The sequence below is a fragment of the Pan troglodytes genome, chromosome 11 (assembly GCF_028858775.2).
Source record: "Pan troglodytes isolate AG18354 chromosome 11, NHGRI_mPanTro3-v2.0_pri, whole genome shotgun sequence".
Classification (NCBI taxonomy): Eukaryota; Metazoa; Chordata; class Mammalia; order Primates; family Hominidae; genus Pan; species Pan troglodytes.
In genome coordinates, this window is record NC_072409.2 from 37157047 (window position 1) to 37181389 (window position 24343).

The window sequence follows — 24343 nt, forward strand, 5'->3', positions numbered from 1 at the left end:
AAATTGATATAAGGCATCACTAGTAAATATCTTCATAGAGTTTTCAATTTTATTGAGATGTAAGCATTTATTGGCACAGAATTGTATATACAACTTAAATAAGTCTTAAGTTTATATTTTTATTTTTGCTTTTAAGTATGTTTTCTTAACTGTATTTGTATGTCTGACTTTCTATTATAGACTAGCCAGGCAGATGTACATTTAATTTATTAATTCTATTTTCTGACTTTAACTTTCTGCCCCAATTTTTATTAATCCATTTCCTTCCCTTTTTTATATTTTTTTAAATGTAAAACAGTCTCTATAATTATAAATAGTAACTAAAGGAGAACCTAGGCAACGATAAATGAAATTTCCTGAGACTGGGAAGAAGAGAGGAAATATGTCAGTAAGTCAATGGATCACTCAGGGATGCCTGTCTGAATACACAGGAAATCGATATGCTTATGAGACAGGAAGAAACCAGGACCCAATTCTAGACTGAACCCATGGCCTCCAGGTAGAGCCACCATGAAACCATACCAGACAGAACCCAGTCTGGCCTCCTAGTTTTACGTGGGGTGTGGAGTGTGTCACATTGTGAGGTACATGGAAAGGTGTCCTGTATGCTTTCTCTTATTCTGTAGGCTGGTAAGAGGCGTACAGAGATTACCCTTCCTCTGAGGAATGGGCATATCTCCCTTCACTCTAGAATTGGAGAAAAGAGGTCTTAATGAGGGTTCTCAGTGGAATTTCATTCCTTTCAGAAGTAGGAAGTTGGTCTGTGATTCCAAAGAGGGCAAAAAGCAGTTTCAGCCAGGTTTTTTGTTTCCCTGTTCCTGAACACTTCGTAAATGCCAGGCACTGTGCTAAGTCATTTCTAAGCCCCACAGCAATGCATGAGGTAAGCATTCAGTTGTCCTTATTTTGTATGGGAGGGAACAGTGAGGTGACTTGCCCAAAGTCAGGATGTGAATCCAGGTGTGTTAGGCAGCAAAGCTTGTTTCTTAGTCCCTCTGAAACATCATGTTGTGGCTCATCAATGCTGATCTTAGTCCTTACAGCACAGTCCTATCATTTAAGGTAGAGCTTTGTAGAGCCTGGGGTCAATGAGCCAAATGAATTTATTATGCCCGTATTATTTATCTTCAAAATTCTATTCCATTTCTCATCTGAAAGCAAGCAAAACATTGGCACAAGAAACTAATATTCGAACTGAGTATCTAAGCAATTGCTGTATTCCTCGGCATGCCAGTCAGTATTTTTATTACTGCCGAATAGAGGGCAGGTAGGGGAGGAGGGAGCGTTCAGGGAGTCAGCTGTTAGAAGAGAAGGAGGGGAATGGGAACTAAGATCACATCCTGACTAATCTGACCTTATGGCATATTTAGGCAGAAACACTTAATTTAAAACTCCCCCAAATATCATTTTAAAAAATAAAAATTAAAATGTCTAAGTGTTAAATCACTTGACCAGGTAACACAGATCTGCAAACTTTATGCTGTTAAGCAATCTCTGTAGAGGACTGTGTGGCCCATTTTTTGCCTCATGAAAGGGAAAATGAAATATATGAAGGTAAAGTTGCAACTTAATTTAATGTGATGTAATGTGAACAGAGCCAGAGCCATCAAGAATGAATCACAGCAAACTTCAGGTTAAGCAATTTCTCTCATCTCTGGCATCTATGGAAGTTCAATGAGAACAGCAGGAGATATCAGCCTGAGGGATTCTATTCCACTCTAATCTCAGCCATTATATCAGTGCCAGCACTTACATTCAGAATCGCTTGTGAATACTTGCAACTCATAGCATATTTTTTCAAGAGGACAATAGCTGTTCTTAACACATTAGCCAATCATACCTGTTGATTTATAACATTCTCACATGCTTTTTTAAAAAAAAAATCTTTTTAAAATTCAGATACCGAAAAACAAAAGCCACCCATACAAGACAAGACCTATTTTAATGAGTTTTTCTGCAGAGCTCCATTCACTCTGTTTTGGCTGAAATAGGATGCCACTGATAAAACTGCTGGTGAATGCTCAGGAAGAGAAGAAAGAGGAGAAAAAGCAGACAGAAAACATTCTTGGGTATCTGACAATAAAGAGGAAAGTCTATTTCTGTACTTACAATAGCAGTTGGGGTGGCAGCCAGCACACAATAGAGCACCAGAGGGGTGATGAAGCTTTCTTCCTCTGTCCCTGGGTAAGGCTTCATTAAGTCTCCGTCCTGACAGAAGAATCCTTGGATATGCACCTGAAAAGTGTCAGTGCATTCGAAGTAGTAGGCAAGCAGCACTGTCCCAGCCATGATGACAAGCTGAAAATACAGCATGGCCACACAGAGACATTAGCAGGGCTTCGGAGCAGCCCTTGCCCCTCAGAGCACACTCCCTCCATCACCCCAGCAGCGGCTCTCCTGATATTGGTATTGGCGAGTGTGTGCGTGCCTGGCGCAGCGTGCTCTGGGAGTGTGTGCTTGCTTGTCTGCCTTGTAACATCTGTTCTATAAACCTTCCAGCAAATAATGAGCAGCTCCCATCTGAAAGGCAGATCCCAGCCAGGCTTGTAGAGAGCTTCAGCCCCTGCTGCCACCCTTTCAGAGTCTCAGTATGCATGGGAACCAAGGCACTATAGCCATTTAGGACAGAGGTGAAAAGTCAAAAGGCAGTGGCAAAAGAGTTGTCAAGACATAGATGTGAGAACTGTTCACGAGCAATTTCATACAATATTACAGGTAGACTTACCTTATGAAATATGAAAGGTAGGTAAACCACGAGTAAACGAAGGAATGGACAAATGAAGAAATTAACAGGAAAGCTAAATCCTAGATGGGTTAAGGGAAATTTCGACACCCTAAGTTATTGGCAGGTATTCTACATCAGTCATAACTTTTATCTTTTTCCAAAATGGTTTCTGCCAGTAAGTCAAGGACTTTGCTGATGATCGTATCTTATTATAGAAATATAGCCTTTGTAAGATTTAGACATAAAAAAAAAAGACACAGTTATCCTTTTGTTTTGACTCAGATGTCCTAGATACTCACCAAAGTTTAGATATAGTTTTTAGCAGGTATGTGGAATTGAGGGGATATGGAAATGTAACATGTTTTTCCATTCATATTTGGAAATCACCAATGCCAAGATAAGATGGTGAATAAAGGTAGATAGAAAATACATTTGAGGTCATGAAATTACAGAAACTTAAGCTGGGGGATATCTTAGAGTTCTTCCTGTCTGACACCTTTATTTCATAGATGAGGAAAGTGGAACTGACCACTGCCTGATTATCCAAAAATTAAACTAAACATGTGCTTAGATTGAGCATTAACAAAACAGGCAAACTAAAATGAAGAAAATGTATTTTTAAATGTTGATTTGTTTAAAGGTATCAAAGTTATGAAAAAAAAATCAGAACTTGGTAGGACATCTTTAGATATCTATGGCTTAAAGTTGTTTGTATTTTGAAGTACATATAAGGCAGTAAAGGGAAATCATAATCTTTTCAGGGCTTAAGAAGACTAAAGTTCTTATTTCAGCCCCAGAATGACTAATCCAAGGCCACACAGCTGGTTAGTGTGAAAGCCAGGACTAGAAACCCACGTTTCCTGATCTGTAGGAAAAAAGCAAAAGCTGAGCTGTATCAGGATCTAAAACTGCATCTTATACGAAAAGGTAGAGAGCGATGGGGGAGGCAAAGTAGCTAAACTCTAGCACAGAGAGGCAATTTTTGGCATTCTCATCCATTTTCCTATCCATTGCTTTAGCCACAGCATTGAAGCACAGCCTTTACCCTCTGCCCCACTATAAACCATTCTCTGGAACCAGCACAGCCTCTACTTCTGGGATAGTAATTCTGCAACTCTTCCATACAGTAGCAGATTAGCATCATTTTCATTTTTCTTTTTATTTTTTCACATCAAAGATTTTATTTTTTTAAATGTATTTTTTATTATACTTTAAGTTCTAGGGTACATGTGCACAATGTGCAGGTTTGTTACATATATATACATGTGCCATGTTGGTGTGCTGCACTCATTAATTCATCATTTACATTAGGTATATCTCCTAATGCTATCCCTCCTCCCTCCCCCACCCACAACAGGCCCCGGTGTGTGATGTTCCCCTTCCCGTGTCCAAGTGTTCTCATTGTTCAATTCCCACCTATGAGTGAGAACATGTGGTGTTTGGTTTTTTGTCCTGGCGATAGTTTTCTGAGAATGATGGTTTCCAGCTTCATCCATGTCCCTACAAAGGACATGAACTCATCCTTTTTTATGGCTGCATAGAGACTCTGTCTCAAAAACAAAACAAAACCAGACAGAAGTTTGTACTTGAGACACATTATAACCAAAGAGGAAAGGCATCAAAAGAGGAGAAATTGGAAGGACAGGGAAGATTCTTAATTCAAATGATCCACCCACCTCGGCCTTCCAAAGTGTTAGGATTATACAGGCATGAGCCACTGCGCCCAGCTTCAAGTACAAATTTCTAACCATCTTATCTAAAGGTGTTTACCTTTTAGCTACATCCATTGCTACCTTTCCTTTTATTCCAATTAGGCCACAAACCATCTCTTCATTCACTAGCCCTTACACATGACTTGTTTCTGACTGTTTATGGATTACATTCTTCTAGTATCTAGCGTTTTCTGCTCCCAGAGATGTGGATCTCCAATCACAACTTTGGACTGTCCAGTAATCTCTGGACACTTCCATGTGTTTTTCCATGCTTGGAGTTGTTTATTGGGGCCACATGTAAATCACCAACCTTTATGCCAGCCTTCTCTGCTGTTTGAAGTAATTGGTTTATTTATTTTCCTTATAGCAACAGAGAAGAGACTTGGATAAATATGTTTCCTGAAAGATTGAGAGAGATACTCCAAAGCTACCCCTACTAATAGGTGCTCCTGATTGCAGCTAGTTTATAAAATCAAAGCTATGAAGTTACTGTTTCTTTTATGCTTGACTTGTTAAGTGAGTTGACCTGATGGAAAGGAACCTAGCCAGTTGACTTGATGTTTTGAAGATGAAATAACACCAGGCTTCCAACAGTTTTAAGGCTCTGTCTCTGAAGTTCCGTCTGAACCCCTGCAAAGGGCTGATCTGGGATTTTTGTGTGTGTCATGTGTCTCATCCATGTGGCTGGAAACAATTTTGTCTCTCTTGGCTTCATCAGCTCTTGGGAGATACCTGAATGGGAATAGGCAAGATCTATGGGGGCTTCTGGATAAAAAAAATAAAAATAAAAATGACATCTAGCTTCCTCTTTTGTAGGAAGAGGATTGTATTTTATGGGTATCTTTGTGCTACCACTTCCTTTTTCTAAAAAAAAGTGAAAATGAGGTAAGTGAAAGCAAAAACTTATATATAGGAAAAGAACTCAAGACAAACACAAGGAATGGAAGCTCTTAAAACACAACTATCTTAACACCAAATACACTGAAATCAATGAAGATCTAACAACAAAGAAAGCATTACATGCCTAAATTTGAGATCTATAGAACAAATCTTGAATAGTTGCCTAGCTGATTTAATCCTGGAAGCAGCATTCAGAGAGAACTGGATAAATTAAAAGTTTATAAAAATTTGCAGGACATAAAGAACAGAGAACCTTGGAGACCCAAAGGGTGGTAGTGGTAGGTGGGAGCTTCAGCAGCTTATGTGACAGAACTGACCACCCACCACGAGCATGAATTGGCTTGCCTTGGCTCTTCCCCCGAGCAGCCAGAAGCCAGAAACTCTTCCTTGTAATTTTCTTTTTTTCTTTCTTTTTTTTTTTTTTTTTTTGGAGACAGGGTCTCATTCTGTCTTCCAGGCTGGAGTGCAGTGGCAGGATCTTGGCTCACTGCAACCTCCGCTTTCCTGGTAGCTGGGATTACAGGTGCATGCCATCATGCCTGGCTAATTTTTTGTTTTTAGTAGAGACAAGGTTTCATCATGTTGACCAGGCTGGTCTCAAACTCTTGACCTCGAGTGATCCATCCGTCTCAGCCTCCCAAAGTGTTGGGATTACAGGCATGAGCCACCGCGCCCGGCCTTCCCTGTCATTTTCAAGCAATCCTCAAACTCCCTGGGAAGTCCCCCAATAATGCTATTTAGAGATGCACAGAAGCAGAAATAGAACAACTCAGATTTTGATTTCTAGTTGATTTGCTATTGAACATTCTCCTGTGACTTTTTTTTTTTTGATGCGGTGTCTCGCATTGTAGCCCAGGCTGGTCTGCAATGGCGCAATCTCGGCTCACTGCAACCTCTGCCTCCCAGGTTCACACGATTCTCCTGCCTCAGCCTCCCGAGTAGCTGGGATTACAGGCGCACACCACCACACCCAGCTAATTTTTTGTATTTTTAGTAGAGACGGGGTTTCACTATGTTGGCCAGGCTGGCCTCGAACTTCTGACCTCATGATCCGCCTGCCTCAGCCTCCCAAAGTGCTGGGATTACAGGCTTGAGCCACCGTACCCGGCCTCCTGTGACCATATTTTTAAAGGAAACAGATGCACATACTGCAGGAACAGAAACAACACACATTGATTCTGTCTCCATGAGCAGAGAGATCCATCTCACTGCACTGATGATGCCACACAATTAGCCATCAGCATACTCCTTTCTTCCTCCCTGTCCTGAGACATGATTTATCACTGTCTATGTTTGTGTCACTGGTGCCAGCTGGCACACTTGCCATCTCTGTTGCCTTCCTCAGCTCCATTTAGGAATGCATGGAGGGAGGCCATAATGTTGGTGTCACATGAGCAGATGGTGAGGCCATGCTGGGTGCAAGTACTGGTGGAAGGGTTGAAGATGTCAGTGTGAAAGAAGCAATTATGGCTGTGGGAGTATAACAAGGTGTAAGGAGCTCATGTACCAGGGAATTTCCTCAGCTGTTGCTTTCCAAGAATGACAATCCAATATAGTAGTAAAAAATGCATTAAGTGCTGATCATTCCACGAGGCTTCAGAAGGCAGAATCCAGCAATATCTGAAATTCAGCTTCCTGTGGTTGAAAGCACTGTGTTTCTACCAAGGCCCTTTGCTGGTTAAAGAAAAGTAAAAATGTCAAGAAGAGCAATAATTGTGAAGGTCACAAAGCTGAGAGAAGAGGATGAGAACCTTTTCCAACAGGCTGTTAAGTCTGGAGGAACTGTGGACCAATAATTTATATGTCCTGATACAAGCTGGGGAAACAGGGAATCAGATAATGATGGTGTGACTCATGTAAGCCTGTGTGTCAAGGGCAGTAGGACAGAGGCAAGAGTTTGGAATGAGAGTATACATGAAGCATCTTGTCTGAAGTGTAAAGGGCATCCTAGTGCTAGGTGATCAACAGTCCAGTTTGTTCAGGGCTGAGGGGCTTCCTGGGGCACAGGACTTTCAGGGCTAAAACTAGGATGGCCCTGAGCAATCTGGGGTGACTAAACACAAACAATGAACCAAGCACAGACAAACCAGAGACAATATATCTGTCCCCAAAGAAGTTTCTCATTCTGGTTCGGCCATGAGCTATCAAAGCTAGTCAATCAGCAACTCTTCTTGTGAGCTGCCTCTGAACTCAGTCTAAGTGCTGTGAAGGTGAGGAATTCTCAGACATGCTCTCCAACCCCATGTAATTTGTAATCTACCTGGGGCGTGCCCACCAACACAAGGAACAACAAGTCTTCTGTAGGAGGTTGTCTGCTGATCCCCAGTGGGAGTTATGCATGGCTGCAGGTGCCTGGTGAACTGGTTGGGAGGGGAGTTGATAGAAGGAGAACAATGGAAGGGGGGATACTGCATGAGGGAGAAGAGGATGCATGGGGAGGGAGAGGGCTGTGTGGTGTCTGCTTAGGGTATTGGTTTTGGCCCAGCCCCATCAATATAGATATTCAATTCCATAAAGCGAGGGGATAAAGGAAATGTTGGGCAGAGGGAGTATGACATCAGAGCTTAGGTGGTAAGAACTGACACGGTTGTGACATGAAAGCAATGTCTTAGCCAGGACACCAGGGAATAGCACACTTTAAGGATTTGGATGTTTTTTGGTATTGGGAAAAAGCATCCTAGTCACAAATGTCAATAGTTGCACACAAGGGCTGGGGTGGGAAACCCTCAAGTAGCATTCACAGAACTGGAAACCAATGTAGTAGGCTAGAGGGGAAGCACATAAATTGATAGCCCCCGTGAGACCTCACTGGGGAGCCTTAGAAATAAGTTTGACCCCCTGAGAGGGGATGGAGGTCCTCCATATACAACAGACACAAGAGCCAAGGAGGTGGAGGAAGGAGAGAGAAGGAAGAAGAGAGGGAGGAAGAAAAGGAGAAGGAGACAGAGATGGTAATGTTATATTGTGCATGTCCCAGGAACTGTTTTAAACACCTTACGTAAATTAACTCTTCATCTGCCCAACCATGGTGGGTGGTAAGTACATTATTATTTCCATTTTACATTTGAGGAAACAGGCACAGATTGCATGAGGTCACAGAGCTCACAGGAGTAAACCTTGGATGATTACTATAAATATCTCTCTCCACTCAAATTTGTGTGGCCTAGGGGAAAGTCAGGTTACAAATATAAGTCAGCAGAATATTAAGAACTAAACTATGTTACATACTTGGACACTTTAAATGTTTCCAAGTGTCAGTTTTCTCATCTATATGAAGGTTAATAATCGTCTCACAAAAATGCAGTGAGGTGTGTTTATGTATTCCTATTTTGTTCCAAAAATCAGCTTTCATCAAATAAAGTAAGCTAGCATCAGCAAGAAGTTGGAATGGAAGCAGGAAGGAAATAAATATGGTGATATAAAATACAGGCAGGAATTACATGCTTCATTCTAAATTGTCTAACAGTCAATGCAATAAGGAAATGGTGGTCAATATCTATAAGATCAAAAGCAAACCAATGGTTAAAGGATAAGCAGAATACTTCTGGTATAGTGACCAGACAGGAGTTCTTCCTTTGGGTTCTTGTAAACAACGTAACAGGATAAACAATGATTCAGTGGTGAGTATCATGGTGCTGTTATTTTTTTAAAATTTTTCTTTTTTTAAATTATACTTTAAGTTCTGGGATACATGTGCAGAATGTCCGGGTTTGTTACATAGGTATACATGTGCCGTGGTGGTTTGCTGCACCCATCAACCTATCATGTACATTAGGTATTTCTCCTAATGCTATCTCTCCCCCAGGCCCCTACCCCCTGACAGGCCCTGGTGTGCGATGTTCCACTCCCTGTGTCCAGGTGTTCTCATTTTTCAACTCCCACTTATGAGTGAGAATATGCATTGTTGGATTTTCTGTTCTTGTGTTAGTTTGCTGAGAATGATGGTTTCCTGCTTCATCCATGTCCTTGCAAAGGACATGAACTCATCCCTTTTTATGGCTGCATAGTATTTCGTGGTATATATGTGCCACAATTTCTTTATCCAGTCTATCATTGATGGGCATTTGGGTTGGTTCCAAGTCTTTGCTATTGTGAACAGTGCTGCAATAAACATACATGGGCATGTATCTTTATAGTAGAATGATTTATAATCCTTTGGGTATATACCCAGTAATGGGATTGCTGGCTCAAACGGTATTTCTGGTTCTAAATCCTTGAGGAATCACCACACTGTCTTCCACAATGGTTGAACTAATTTACACTCCCACCAACAGTGTAAAAGCATTCCTATTTCTCCACATCTTCTCCAGTATCTATTCTTTCCTGATGATACTGTTCTTAATATGAGACCTCATATCAACTTAATATAGGTTTCATATAAGCAAAACTCACAAAAACAAGACTCTGAAATAGAATGGAAGAGGTAGGCATTATGATTCAGCTGCAGTTGAACTTGAGAGAGACAGCATAATGAAAGGTTAAGAGTACAGGACAGACTGCCTAAGTTGGAAACCAGCTGTGCTGCCTACTAGGTGTGTGGTCTAAATTTTTGTGCCTCCATTTGAAAAACTGGGTTAATAATACTATAGTACCTAATGCTTCAGATTTTCATGAAGATTAAATAAGACTATGTAACAAGTACTTACAGCAGTGTCTGACTCAACAAAAATAGTTTCCTAGAAGAGTAGATAGACTGTGTATCTTTCAAGACTCCTTCCTTGGTATAGTTTTTCTCAGTTTAGTTTCTAAAAACTAATGGGCAGCAGTGAATTAGAGACTATTTTTCTAGTAAGTCTCCAGTTAGTTAAATACAGAGCTATATCTTTTTTTTTTTTTTTAACTTTTAAGTTCAGGGGTACATGTGCAGGATGTACGGGTTTGTTACATAGGTAAATGTGTGTCATGGGGGTTTGTTGTACAGATTATTTCATCACGTAGGTATAAAGTCTAGTATCCATTATTTTTCCTGATCCTCTGCCCTCCGGTAGGTTCTAGTGTGCATTGTTCCCCTCTATGTGTCGATGTGTTATCATTTAGGTCCCACTTATAAGTCAGAACATGCAGTATTTGGTTTTCTGTGTCTGTGTTAGTTTGCTAAGGATAATGGCCTCCAGCTCTATCCATGTTCCGGCGAAGGACATGATCTCATTCTTTTTTATGGATGCATACTATTCCATGGTGTATATGTTCCACAGTTTATTTATCCAGTCTACCATTGTTGAGCATTTAGGTTGATTCCATGACAGACCTATATCTTTTAATTAAAGCAATTAAAGTGTGGTTAAGAAGGACATCCTCTTGTGAAAACTGAGGGACTTCAAATGTACCAGTGTGTATATGAGAATTCATCCCCTCTTCTTTAAGGACTAAAGAGGTGCCCACAGGCAAGGATATGTAGACGAAATGTGATCATCCAGTCATTCAACTAATGTTGAGTGTCTACTATACACAGACATCAATAATACTTAGTTAAAAAAACTGAGCAACAAAAATGTTAAAATAGCCATGGTCTTTGGACTCATGGGGTTTTCTGTCAGGGAAGACAGATATTATAAAAGTAAGTCCAAAGAAATAATAATAATGACTCTTACTGATTGCCCATGTAATCAGCTATGTAACTTTAAATATATTATCTTACATGATACTTAACACTACTCTGTGAGGTATAATGAGTTACCTCAATCTGAACCTCTGGAGCCGTTTAACTGTTCTTTTTACACTGAAAACCTGCAATTAACACAATGACATGATGTATATAAAAAGCTTAGTACAATGCCTGGCACTTGATAAGTACTCAGCTCTTTTTCTTGCTTTTAAATTTCTATTTGCTCTTCCTTTTCAGTGCTTTTTTACTTTGGGGTGATAGTAGAGGTTGACTGAGGTCTCCTCTTCCTCCATTCTTCTTTCTTAACTATCTGAAAACACTGTTCCTTTAATTTTCCCTTTTCTTCAGCCTGGTCTATAAATGGTGGTACCCACCCAGGATCTATCTTTAACCCCTTTGTCATTTTCTTTCTATTTTCTCTTCTAGGGAGATCTCATCTCTTTTTGTGGCTTCCATTCTTATATTGATTCCATTGACTCTCCTATCATCATTTGTATCTCTGGGTTTTCTCCTGACCACCAACATGGTGTGTTCCATAGGTATTCCAAATGCCACAAGTCTAAACTGGAACTCATTATTTCTCCTCTCCCCAAGCTGCAGCTTCTCTTGAGTTCCCTATCCTGGTAAATCCAACGACCATTGTCTCAGTTACACAGGCTAGAAATCTCAGTGTCATCTTAGACTCCTCCTTCCCCTAGCTTTCTCTTCACGCCATACCTGGTCAGTTGCCAAAGTCTTACTGAAGGGTCTCCTTACATTTATCTCATTTATGCAAACTGCCACTGCCACCTTCAGGCTTCCACATTCTCTCACCTGCACTTTTGAAATCTTGTCCGACCTGCTTTTGCTGCCTTTGGGATCTCAACCTCTCCATGCCATCATTTACCCTGCTGCTAAAGAGTTACCATCCTAAGGTATAGCTATGATTATATCTGTATACTCCTCCAAAATCTTCAGTGATTACTTTGTATGGGCTGAATTTTTGTGTTCTCCCCAAATTCGTATTTCAAAGCCTGAATCCCCAATGTGATGGTATTTGGAGGTGGGGTCCCAGTCTCATGAATAGGATTAGTGTTCTTAGGAGACATGAGAGAGCTGATCTCTCTCTCCTGGCCTCAGTGAGGTTATAGCAAGGAGGCAGTATGAAACTAAAATGAATCTTGGGACCCCAAAATCACTAAGCCAAAGGGAAAAGTCAAGCTGGGAACTTCTTAGGGTAAACCTGTCTCTCATTCCATTTCTAAAAAATGATTAAAAAGCTACATGCCTCCCTCACAAGGAATTGCTTTGTGGACAAAGGCCAGACAGAACTCAAAGTCATCCCCCTGCTGACTGAGATAAATGCATATCCGATTGCTTCCTCTGGAAAGGCTAACCAGAAACTCAAAAGAATGCAACCATTTGTCTCTTATCTACCTGTGACCTGGAAGCCCCCTCCCTGCTTCAAGTTGTCCCGCCTTTCTGGACTGAACCAATGTACAACTTACATATATTAATTCATGTCTCATGTCTTCTAAAATGTATAAAACCAAGCTATGTCCTGACCACCTAGGGCACATGTCATCAGGACCTCCTCAGGCTATATCATAGGCATGTCTCTTTAACCTTGGATAAACTTTCTAAATTCAGACCTGTCTTAGATGTGTGGGGTTCACAGTAGCTACCTGCAAACCAGCAAGAGGGCCCTCACTAGACAGTGTATCTGCTGGCTCTTTGATCTTGGCTTCCCAGTTTTCAAAACAGTGAGCTATATGGTCGTTTATGCTTCCTAGTCTATTACAATTTGCTATTGCAGCCCAGATTAAGACACAGCTATTCTAGGTAAATCCAGCAATTTTCTCTGCATTGAACACACTGGCCTTTGTCCTGCCCATATTTTTTGGTAATGGATAGAAGCAGCCTACCATTCGAATAGAGTCCAAGCCAGCAAATCCCATCAGGCATGGCCTCTTAGTTAGCGGAGAATACATAGGTCTACCTCTCTTCTTGGGCTGCCTTCACCTTCTTACTTGGCCACTCCTTAAAGAATAAATGCAAATACTACATCCTTGTCTTCATTTAGTACTTCCTTCCTCCAGTGTCTCGGTGGTGGTTTATAGGTGGATGATATGGAGAAATGTAGAGCATATAATAATATTACTAAGTAGATTTACAACTACATCAAGGAAGGGATAAATATTTGGTATAACTTAAACTAAATTGGGCTACAAAATTTTCTCTTTGATCTTTTGCTGCTAGGGATTTTTTAATTCAATGACATGGATGAATACATAGAAGAATGTTAAACGTATAGTGATACAAAACTGACAGGCATCGCTAATATCAGAGAAAGCAAGATTAAAAATTCAAAATGATTCTGACATTTGGGATAAATATAAAATGCTACAGCAAGTTTCTGATAGTCAATAATTGCAAGGATCAGTAGAGCAAAAGGCATAGAACTCGAGCCTGAGAGGCTCAAGAGCTCTGGTCTTTCCCAGGGCTGCCTCAAAGAAGGGAAAGGGCAGAGCTGAATACACATGGTATGCATGAGAAAGTGACAGTGGTGAGAGGACGAGCCAAGAGAATTCTGTGAATAGAAGGTCATGGATGACTTGTGCATTTTACTTATTTATTCACTTGTTTAAGGGAGGGACAGGGGATAGATGCAATCCATCAAGGATCTCTATGGTCTAAAATTTTACAGTTCCGCTATATCTTTCGTTAAACTAAACTGATTTTGGTGCTAACTTGAGGTCTCTCTGGTAAAGCAATAGAAGTCAGCAAACTCCTGCTACACACCAATCATGTGCCAAGCCCCTCAGAGGGATGAGAGAAATATAAAGATGAAGTTCTTAGCTTTTCAAGGATATGAGGATGTGACCATATTATCAGTGTTATAACACAATTGGTTATACCTTAACAGATGGATAGATGAGTGGCTGAGAAAGATGGAAGGAACGATGGACAGACACCACAATGACATCAAGAAGTGAATATTAACTCTGAGATACAGAGAAGTATGTGGCAGCAGTGACATTTGAGCTGGCTGTCATGGTGTAATAGAAATGTATGGCCTTCGGAATTTTAAGACCTGGATGCAGTACTAGATGGACCATTAACTACTTGTGCAGCTTTAGGCATTGTACAAAAATGAGTACTGAACTGGCTTTGGGAAGACTGGTTTAACTTTCTGCCTAACGTGTGGCTTTTAGCCTTTCCCTTGTTCTAACAGTCATTTTGAGTCTTAAACCTAGACAGAAGAGTAAATAAAACTTTTATAATTAATTTTGTTGTCCTGTTCATGCTATAATAATATCCACATTAAAACCCTAATGTATGATGTTGTAAGTCCAAAGTAAAGATAACTTACTTAAGGATTTAAAAATAGATTAATCCACTTAATCTAAAAAAAAAAAATAGGATTTTAGCCCAACAAAAGAAGTTTGCCTAGTCATTATGGATGGGCTATGGTGGGATTAAGTTGTATGGGGTTTTGTGATATATTCGATGCTGTACTTTTCATTATTTGAGAAGGGGAGCATGTAATGTGTTTTCTATCACCAGAATATTCTAGTACAGAACACTAGTTGCCGAATTATAAAGAAGAACCCAGAAGTGGATGGACATTGGCTTAGATGAACACTAAAGCTCCTGAAATTGCTCAGAAGTCTTCACAGCATAATGTGATGGCTCCCTCCTGTGCTCACCTGCCAGGAACTGTGCCCTTCTGGCATGAGGTGTGACTATCCCAATCCCTCTAAACCAAGCTGTGAGGCCCTAAGGGAAAGGATCCTTCAAATCTGTAACCCCAGTTTAGCACAGGCACATAATAATAAAATATTGGTTGAATAAGTGAGTGAGAGTCTATAGTTTGTGATATGATATGAAACTGTTTGGGACATATTATTACATTGGTTAAAACTAAACTATCGGTTTAATATAAATGTGTTCTGAGTGGTGTTCTCCAATATACAAGACAGTAATAAGTGCTCTGGGAAAGAAGAGGGAGTGTGGGGACATGAGAGAGAGAAGTATCTGGGGCCAGGAGAAGTTTGTGAAATCTTGGGTTAAACTCAATTTGACAGATTTTGTTACTGGAAGATTCTCAGGGCCTACTGGTATTGTGGAATTCCCAGAAATGCATTTTGTCATACAGTCATTTAAACTCATTTGAACACAGAGCTTCCCCCACTTTCTACCCATGGTGCACTAAATTATCAATATAAAGAAAGAATATTCATGAAACTGAATTTGGGAAATGCAGGCAGTCTCTGAACTGGAAAGAAGAAGGGACGGAGAGAAAAAGTATGACTGTTTATTTGTCTTGGGGGTGTTAGAAGCAACCTGTTTACAGGCATCAAATTTAATAAAAGCCTTTTGTATTGCTACAATCTTTATTTCTATCAGGATAAATATACTATCTGTTCTTGATCATTGGAACCATTGACCTCAATTGTGGTTACAAAATAGGAACATTTTGCTTGGACCATTTTGAGGAACTCAGAGACAAATGCCATCTCATAGTTCAGGCATAGGGACCCCCACATCAGGTTCTTTGCTACACTATTCACTATTATGCATATGTCATAGCAAGCTAAGAAAGGAGAATGAAAGAATGTGGCAAACAATAGCAGCAACAACATACTTTACAATGAGCACCACCCCTGGAATTTCTGCGATTACAGAGATCCCTTTTGGATCTCTGGGTTGCTTTGGAGCAATTCTGGTGAAGCCGTCAGCAGTGGCTGTCTGCTCACCCCCTCAACCCTCGAAAAATATGGCTTGGAGCTCCTCAACTCCTCACAAGATAGTTCTTCTTCAACCCAGTCAGGCTCAGCATCACTATCACCATCTATATCTCTAAAAGACTTACGTATATTTCTTCAAGGCTTATCTGGGTGTAGTTTTATGTGAACACACCATTCTATGAACGTGTAAGCAAACACCTACCTAATATTTTAAAAATTAAACTCTTGAGTTTCTATCAATTATTACGTAAAACACATATATCCTGTTTTAAAGCTTATAAGCTATATGCAGAAAGTTTCAAAAGAGAGGATGCAGTTCAAACAGTTGGGTTAAAGGATAATAATACAAGAGTTGCTGCTGCTGTTGTTTTTTTAAGGAAGCACCGGGAGGAGCAGGAGCAGAAACTAAGAGGAGGAGCAGCAAATGTGTATGGCCAGAGAAATGGGTTAGCAATGGAACATTGGACTTGGCTCCACCACTGCTGTAAGGTCATCTCAAGTTCTGTTATCTTTGGACAACTTTCTCAAAGGAGACAGGATGAAATTCCCAAGACACTAAGATGCTTTGTGAAGTTATAAGGAGTTATTATTTTACCTCTCCTAGCTCGTGAAGTTCAGACCTTTAATCAATCACATAGATGCACTATTGGGGAAAATTGTTTTGCTTTGCAAAGGCACATCTAAATATTTGCAAATGTAGCAATGATAAGCACATTCCATATTGTATTTCCACTACTCAGTTGCATGTTGTTTTCTTGCCCCTAAACTGCAAGCTCCTCAGGAACTCATCTTTGAATCCCAGGCAGCAAGAATGAAACCTGGTGTTTGATAAACACATTTGGAGTAAGATGCATTTCTTAAATAAGATCTCTAAAGCAAAGGCCAAAGGAAAAAAATGGAAATAATTAATTACATCAAACTTCAAGGCATTCTGTTCAGTAAACTAACTCTTCAATAAATTTAACACAAGGGTTAATTCTTGCAGAGTGGGAGAAATTATTTGCAATCTTCGAAACACAGATGTAATTAACATCATATATATAAAACAAACTCCTGTAAATCCTGAAGGGAAAGACAGGAAATCAAATATTTACATGGGCAAAGTTATGAATAAGCAATTTCTAGAGGGAACAATCCAATAGTGTCCTGGAGCTGTGTTGTGCCATCTTATGAGAGCCTATTATGAAATTTCATGAGCTAGTTGCTAAAGGGTAGCTTGAAATTGGTCATGCTGCAGTATTTATACCATGGAAATTGACAAACTGCACAACAAATCAAACTCCCTTCTCTTTCATCATCCCCTAAAGCCAGGAGTTAAACATTTACCGGCCAAATGCTAGAGAAATCCAAATGACTAACTTTCATATACATGAGCTCACTAATGGAGAAATGCAAATCAAAACAATAGTGACATGCTATTTTTATGTCTAATCAAATTAGCAAAAATTTGAAGGTTAGATAGTAAGTGTTGATGAGAATATAGGCAAATGGAAACACCATGCACAGCCAAGAGATTTTAAGTTGGCACAGACATTTTGGAGTACAACCTAGCACTGCCTGGAGAAGGGGAGTGTGCATATGCCCTATAACCCAGTAGTCACACTCGTTGGTATACATCCCATAGGTTTGTGCAAGGAAAGACATAAGGTTGTCAATACGGTGTCATTTTTGGTTAAAAAGTTGGAGGGAACAGGAAAATAAGTAAAAAGAGGTACTGCCTATGATGGAATATTACATAATTGTTAAAAAATAATGTATTGGATTTTCATAAACACATAAGTGGCTCTTATTATATGTCTAATACTTTTCTAAGCCTAAGTTCTTTACACACATTCATTCAGTCCTTATATTTTTACAAAGTGGATATTAGTAACTGTTGGATTGGAGAGTTTAAGTTATTAGCATAAGGTCACACAGCATGGAAGAGCCAGCATTCACCCTATGTAGTATAATCTAGATCAGGGATTCATAACCCCCCTGGTCTGTGGCCTGATAGGAACTGGGCAGGAGGTGAGTGGCAGGCAAGTGAGCAAAGCTTCTTCTGTATTTATAGCTGCTCCCCATTGCTCACACTACCACCTGAGCTCTGCCTCCTGTCAAATCAGCAGTGACATGAGATTCTCATAGGAGCATGAACCCTATTGTGAACTGCACAAGTGTGAGATCTAGGTTTCATGTTCCTTATGAGAATCTAATGCCTGATAATCTGTCACTGTTTCCTATCACCCCTAGATGGACTGTCTAGTTGCAGGAAAACAAGCTAAGGGCTCCCACTGATTCTACGTATGGTGAGTTGTATAATTATTTCATTATATGTTATATTTTAATAATAATAGAAATAAAATATACAATAAATGTAATGTGCTTGAATCATCCTAAAACCATCCCTATCCCCTGGTCCGTGGAAAAACTGTCTTCCACAAAATTGGTCTCTGGTGCCAAAAATGTTGGGGACCACTTGTCTAGATTTTCTACTCTTAATCATTATGTTCTACTGACTAAAAAGCTTAAAAACAAAGCTTAAAACCATTAAGTGAAAAACAGAAAAGAAGCAGAGAAAGACCCGTAGTACAATGATTTTTATCTAAGTTAAAAACATGTACTAAAAACACTACATACTTTTCAGGGTATATACATATTTAAGGGCATATAATAAATATATTAGAGTCAGGATAGGGAATGGTGAGGACAAATCATCAAATGACTGAACCACATACTGGGCAGTATAATTAATTCAATTTGGTAGACACAAAGACCAAATAGAGCCCATGAATGAATATTTAGCATCCTATAGGCTTAGAAGGTGTTACGTTGAATAAAAGGTGGCATTTGATAATAGACCCAAAATACTGTCTTTCTCAATTTATGGTTGTAATAAATCTGACTTGTTGAAAAAGAAACAGAATGAGTAGAAAATAAGAATCATGCTGCATGCTAATGCATTTTTTTTTATTTTTGGAGACAAAGTCTCACTCAGTTGACCAGGCTGGAGTCCAGGGGCATGATCTTGGCTCACTGCAGCCTCCTGGGTTCAAGCAATTCTCGTGCCTCAGCCTCCCAAGTAGCTGTAATTTTGTATTTTTAGTACAAATTTGTATTAGTGTAAATTTGTATTTTTAGAACCTGGCTCATTTTGTATTTTTAGTAGAGATGGGGTTTCACCATGTTGGCCAGGTTGGTCTTGAACTCCTGACCTCAAATGATCCGCCTGCCTCAGCCTCCCAAAGTGCTGGGATTACAGGCATGAACCACCATGCCTGGCCACTAATGCATTCTTCGTCTTTTATTAAATTAAAAAAAAAAAAAGACACCTGATTGCTGTTGACTCTTGTACAAAAGTCCACAACCATGAAATGCTGTGGAACGCTCCACTGTAATTCATTACAGCTATCAGTGTAATAATTTTGCTCTAAAAAATGAGGAATATTTTCATGAACCTACTGTTTCATAGTTTTCAAAGGAGATCAGAGATATAGTAAAGTTCTATTTAAATATTAAAATCACACTTATCTCAAATCTTTTTAAAAGAGTTTTGGTTATAATAGGAATTATTTTCTCATCATGAGTTTTTAAATTAGGGACTTAGGTACTGAAAAGTGATTTTATGACTCCACATTAGAATGAAAACATAAAACGAACATCGAGTTTTCATCATGCCACATGGAACAAATCAATTAAAAAAAAAAAACTTAGGAAACATGGTAAGAGTTTCCTATGTTTGCTTTCAAACAGTTTTAAACAGAAGTACTTATGGTACCGTTTTAATTTCCTTGCCAGAAAGGAACATGATTCTTCTTTCTCCATGAGCATGGCCAAGTTACTTCGGAATTAGGCAAATAAGATGAAAAGGAAAAACATTCTCTCAAGTCAAGCAGTTTGTTTTTCTAATTAAAACAGGTAAATCTCAATGTTGCAAAGAGACTCAGATGTTCTCATTTTCCTTTAAAAATTATTGGATAAGGATTTTTCTTATTTCCCTTTGAAATTACTCAATAGGTTGCCACTAAGATAATGTCTTTCCCAAACACATTTAAGGATCCTGCATAAATGAACAGATTGGGACTTCGGTCAAACTCCTGGTGGCTGTCAGATCACAAGTGTTCAGACCTGCACCTGCTTCCCTCTGGCTGCATCTAAACGAAGCCAATTATACTAGAGAAAGTAATCAGGTGAACACCTAGTTCATCTAGCTTGACAGGTGTTTCACATTGTGGGAGTAACACTGTGCATTTATGGAAATGTTCTATACCTGTGCAATCAATGTGGCAGCCGCTAGCTATAGGTGGCTCTTGAGCACTTGAAATGTGGCTAGTGCAGCTGATGGATGGAATTTTTTTATTTCACTTTTAAATTTAAATGGCCATACGTAGCTACTGGCTCCATGTTGGATGGCATATGATGGCATTGCATTAGCAGGGTGATACCATGAACGAAGCGTAAGTTTAAACCTTTTCTATAGAATACTGTAATATATAAATATGTAAATTGGAAAACATATCATCAGGATTTTTTATTCACTAAAGGTTAATTATTACTAACATTTGGTGTATATTTATTCTTCCAGACTTTTTCCTCCTCAGGCATATAAACACACTCAACCATAGGTAGATTTAAAAATATGTAAAATTACAATCACAATATACATGCTGTTCTACAGCTTGCTTTTCTCTCAACAATACATTGTGACCAACCATCCTTCTATATCAGTACAGAGACATATTTACAGCTACATGAGCCAGTATGTTCTCTTCTCATTTCTGTCATTTCCAACCAAAAAGTCTTGATGAACATGAGAGACCAGAGTCACCTTTAGGGTTATGATGCTGCTTGTATCAAGGGCCCTATCTCAGGATGAAGATGGAGAAGTAATAGGTGGAAACTCAAAAAAGGAGACCTTTGGATGCCAGGTGGAGGAAGTTACATTTCTTTATACACTCCAAAGTATTTTGAGCAAGGCAGTGGCATGGTCAAATCTGTCACTGAAGAGATTGACCCTGGTGGTAATCTATACGAGACTGGAGCAGAAGATGGCAGGCAGAAAAATCAGATTTGGTACAATGGTTTGCTTACGCATCAGTTACTAAGTACTCAGAATACTTCTAACACTGCTGTGCTATTGCATTTCCAGAGCAAGCTCACAACATTCTATCTAGCTTACTCTCTCATAATAAAGCAAAAGTGAAATACCCTGCTTTACAACAGTTTAAACTACTGTGAAAATAAAAAATGATTCATTCACTAAACTTTTGCTGAGCACCTACTATATGCCAGGCAGTAGAGAAACAACAGTGCACAAAAATGAAGTCTTGGTCCACATGGGAGAGGCTGTAAAAGGAACAAATTTGGGGGCTATGGGTTTAAAATTAAAGAAGTTTAATTTTGAACATATTTTGATATGCCTATTAGACATCCAAGTGAGACATGAAGGAGGCAGCTGAATATGAATTGAAGAAAGTTCTTGGTTAGAGACACAATTTGGGGGGTCATCAGAGTATGTGATCAGCTAGTTAGTGAACCCATAGAATAAAGAGGAGTCCAGGAGATGAGACTGAAAAAGGTGATGACAAGAATAGACCTGCAGAGAAAGCAACAGTGAGCCATGGACAAGGATCAGAATCTCCAAAGAATAGGGGAGGTGCTGTGGTGTCAGTGAGGATGGCTATCTCTTGCCACAGTTTAGTCCCCAAATCTATCACCTAATAGTGTTGGCATATCATGAAGTTTGGCATGGAATTTGGTATAATCATGGTGATTCTATCTAACTCACAGCATTGAATGCAGCAAAGACTTCTTTCGTTTTTTAACAACTATGTATAACTGCAGCAAGGAGGCAGGGTTAGTGGTATTGACTGATGGTAAGAGTTTCCAAGTGGATTAATTTTAAGGAGGAGAGCAGGACATTAGTCTGGAAGAAGCAATGAGGAGCAAAAACAACACCTAGCCTGTCACTAAGTCCATTAGTACAAGAGATATGGGAAATAAGACATGGCCACTTGGGAGGGCTCTAGGGAAGCAATGTAATTAAGGAGAGCCAAATTTCCAGTAGGAAAGGGAAGGTACTATTCAGACAAGTTTAAGAATGTAATGGATTTTGCTGATTGCGGGTGAGTTTTGGAATTCATAGAGCAACTCATACTTTGAGTAAGCATAAGAAGGTGCTCTTTGAAAAGGAGGAGGATGGAATCAGTTCGAGATGCACAGAGCTGTGTAAGCACAAGAACCACAGGGTGAGAGAAGACCCAGAGTCCTTATTTTCTAAGATAGGAACAAAGGGCATGACAGAATTAGTCCCAGTGTTCTTTGAGGCAGAATGGTGGGGCTGTATTGGGAAGGGAGGAAGAGCTAGATCTTCTGTTTTGTGCTCTTCCATGTTGTGCTATAAATTGGAAAAAATAATAAGCCTTTGGTACTAACGTAGAAATGCAGTCATTTAAAAAACATTTTTATCATGTAATGAGTTTCCTAAATTGTGGCAATCTAGCACTAGGCAGCACGGATTTAATTCTTATTGCAAAAAATATCGGTTGAACCCCTACTATTGTACTGGGTGTGGACGACAATGTAGAGAAAGGAAAGCAATCATCTCCAGAAAACATAAGCCCTCAAATATAGCTGTGCCCATTGTCCAGCAAGTGATGAGAAGAGATGTGCCAGCTACAAAACCTTTTCTTGCCCTTTGGGATTCTAGGAGTTGCATCTTCTCTATCTCCAGAGCAAAGACCAGTTGTCCACTTCTAGTATTCCTATGTTGGGTATTTGTAGTTGAGAAAAACCTGTACCATTTCATAACGCTCACCTAACTAAACGATCAGACAATGACACACATTAGACCATCTTCATTGTTCAAAATGTGGAGTATCTAAGCCCTTTTCCACACCTAACCGGGCTTCCATTTCCTGTGTTTAAAGAAGTGAGAAAATGTGAGGAAAAAAAATAGTATAGAGTCAACAGAATTAGAAATGACAAAAACACGCTATATGTGCCACCCTCCTCCATCCATGATTATGACAGATGTGCCAATAATTTTTGGGACCCTTTCCTGTTGATCTTTTCCACATGGTACTCCAGACAGTCATTACCAATCGTTTATAATTGGGCCACCCCTGATAACACAAGTGCTACCACCTTTTTAGATAGTAGGTTCTAAAATGAGATAGAATATCATGGGGTTTTAAATACATGCTTGAATGATTTCTAAGCTCACTTAAAGAAGTACCCACAAGGTCCTGAGATGAGAAAACTCTAGTTTCAAAGCATCTTCTCCAGAAGAGAGGCACACAAGAGGCAATCTAGCATGAGATACTGCTAGACATTTGCTCACTGATGGTTTAATTTTGTAGGAAGCCAAATGGCTTCAGCGAGGATGGCTATCTTTTGCTACAGATAAATCCCCAAATCTATCACCTAATAGTGTTGGCATATCATGAAGTTTGACGTGCAATTTGGTATAATCATGGTGGTTCTACCTAACTCACAGCATTGAATGCAGCAAAGATTTGTTTTGTTTTTTACCCTCTAATCTTAGATTAAGTTATTCCCAGATGTATTTTGGTAGGAAGATGTTATTATACTGCCCTGACAATCTTAAGACCACTTTTTGAGTTTTGGCCTCAGAAAGTCTTTCTTCACCTTTTTATATTTAGAAGGAATGCCTAACCTATTTGGTCAACCACTTAAGCTCAGAGCTTGGAGTAATTTAAGGTTTCACCTGGAGAAGCAGACACACAGCAGATACAGTATTTTCGTTGTTTTCTCTAAATTGAAATAAGATAAGAACAGGCATTAAGCTGCTTAGAGATTTGAATTAGAGAAACAATTATCCTAATACACATGATAGGGGAAAGGATCTCAGAGCTCATAATCTCCTGATTCGTATGAAAAACTGTCACTCTGTGGATGTCCATGCTTGACTGGAGGTTATGAAAAGTAATCTAAGCCTCCTTTTCTCACTTTTATCCTCTCTGATTGATTTCTGGTTCTTTTGAAAATGATTGTTCCTCTTTAAAACTTTCTGAACATAGCACAATGCATAATCTGTATCATTTGGCACTCTAACTACTTTGCTATTATACTAGGATTCTTATGCCTGAGCATGCCTTGTCAGTATTTGCAGTTGAAATTTATTCAATGAAATGTGAAAGTACTTTGTAAGATACATTTAGAGCATTTGACTTAGGCCAAGCATGCTGAGCTAAAAAGGTTCAGGAAGTTATATTCTTACACAGTTAATATTGTTCATGACAGGTACCTTTTCATTTTTGACTGCCTGCTTTTTGACCTCTTGCAATGGCCACCAGAGGGTAGGGAACTCACTGTGTGAAAGATCATTTCAATGGTGTCTTCACATTTTTGACATCTTTGATGTCCGAACTGCCATAACTAGGGTGAGTCGTCAGGGAGCTGGTCTGAGCTTCATCACCTGACACCTTATACCTCACCCTCTACTGTCTCCAGAAGTAGATCCTTAAAATTGTTAGTATTGCTATATGAGCTCACCCAGTCTTAGGCCACCCTTTTCCTGAACAGAGTTTATTTATTTTTCTATGAAGGAGAATAAGAACGCTATTCCCTGAGAATCAGAAAAAAAACTTAGCTGGATATACTTAAGAGGTGGTTATATTCACTCAGCATGTTCAGAGACTGAGGAGCCTTAGGAAACAGAACAGCAATA

At 39.4% G+C, this 24343-nt stretch overlaps 1 protein-coding gene across 2 annotated transcripts in view; it reads right to left on the reverse strand.

Moving 5' to 3' along the window:
* The window catches only part of PLPPR1 (phospholipid phosphatase related 1), a 294221-nt gene that overhangs the window by 58284 nt on the left and 211594 nt on the right, over positions 1–24343 (reverse strand). For both annotated transcript variants that reach the window (XM_001135665.5, XM_001135494.7), the window contains exon 3: positions 2110–2298. In XM_001135665.5, coding sequence (XP_001135665.1) covers positions 2110–2298 — 189 coding nt within the window. The remainder of the gene's footprint in view (positions 1–2109; positions 2299–24343) is intronic.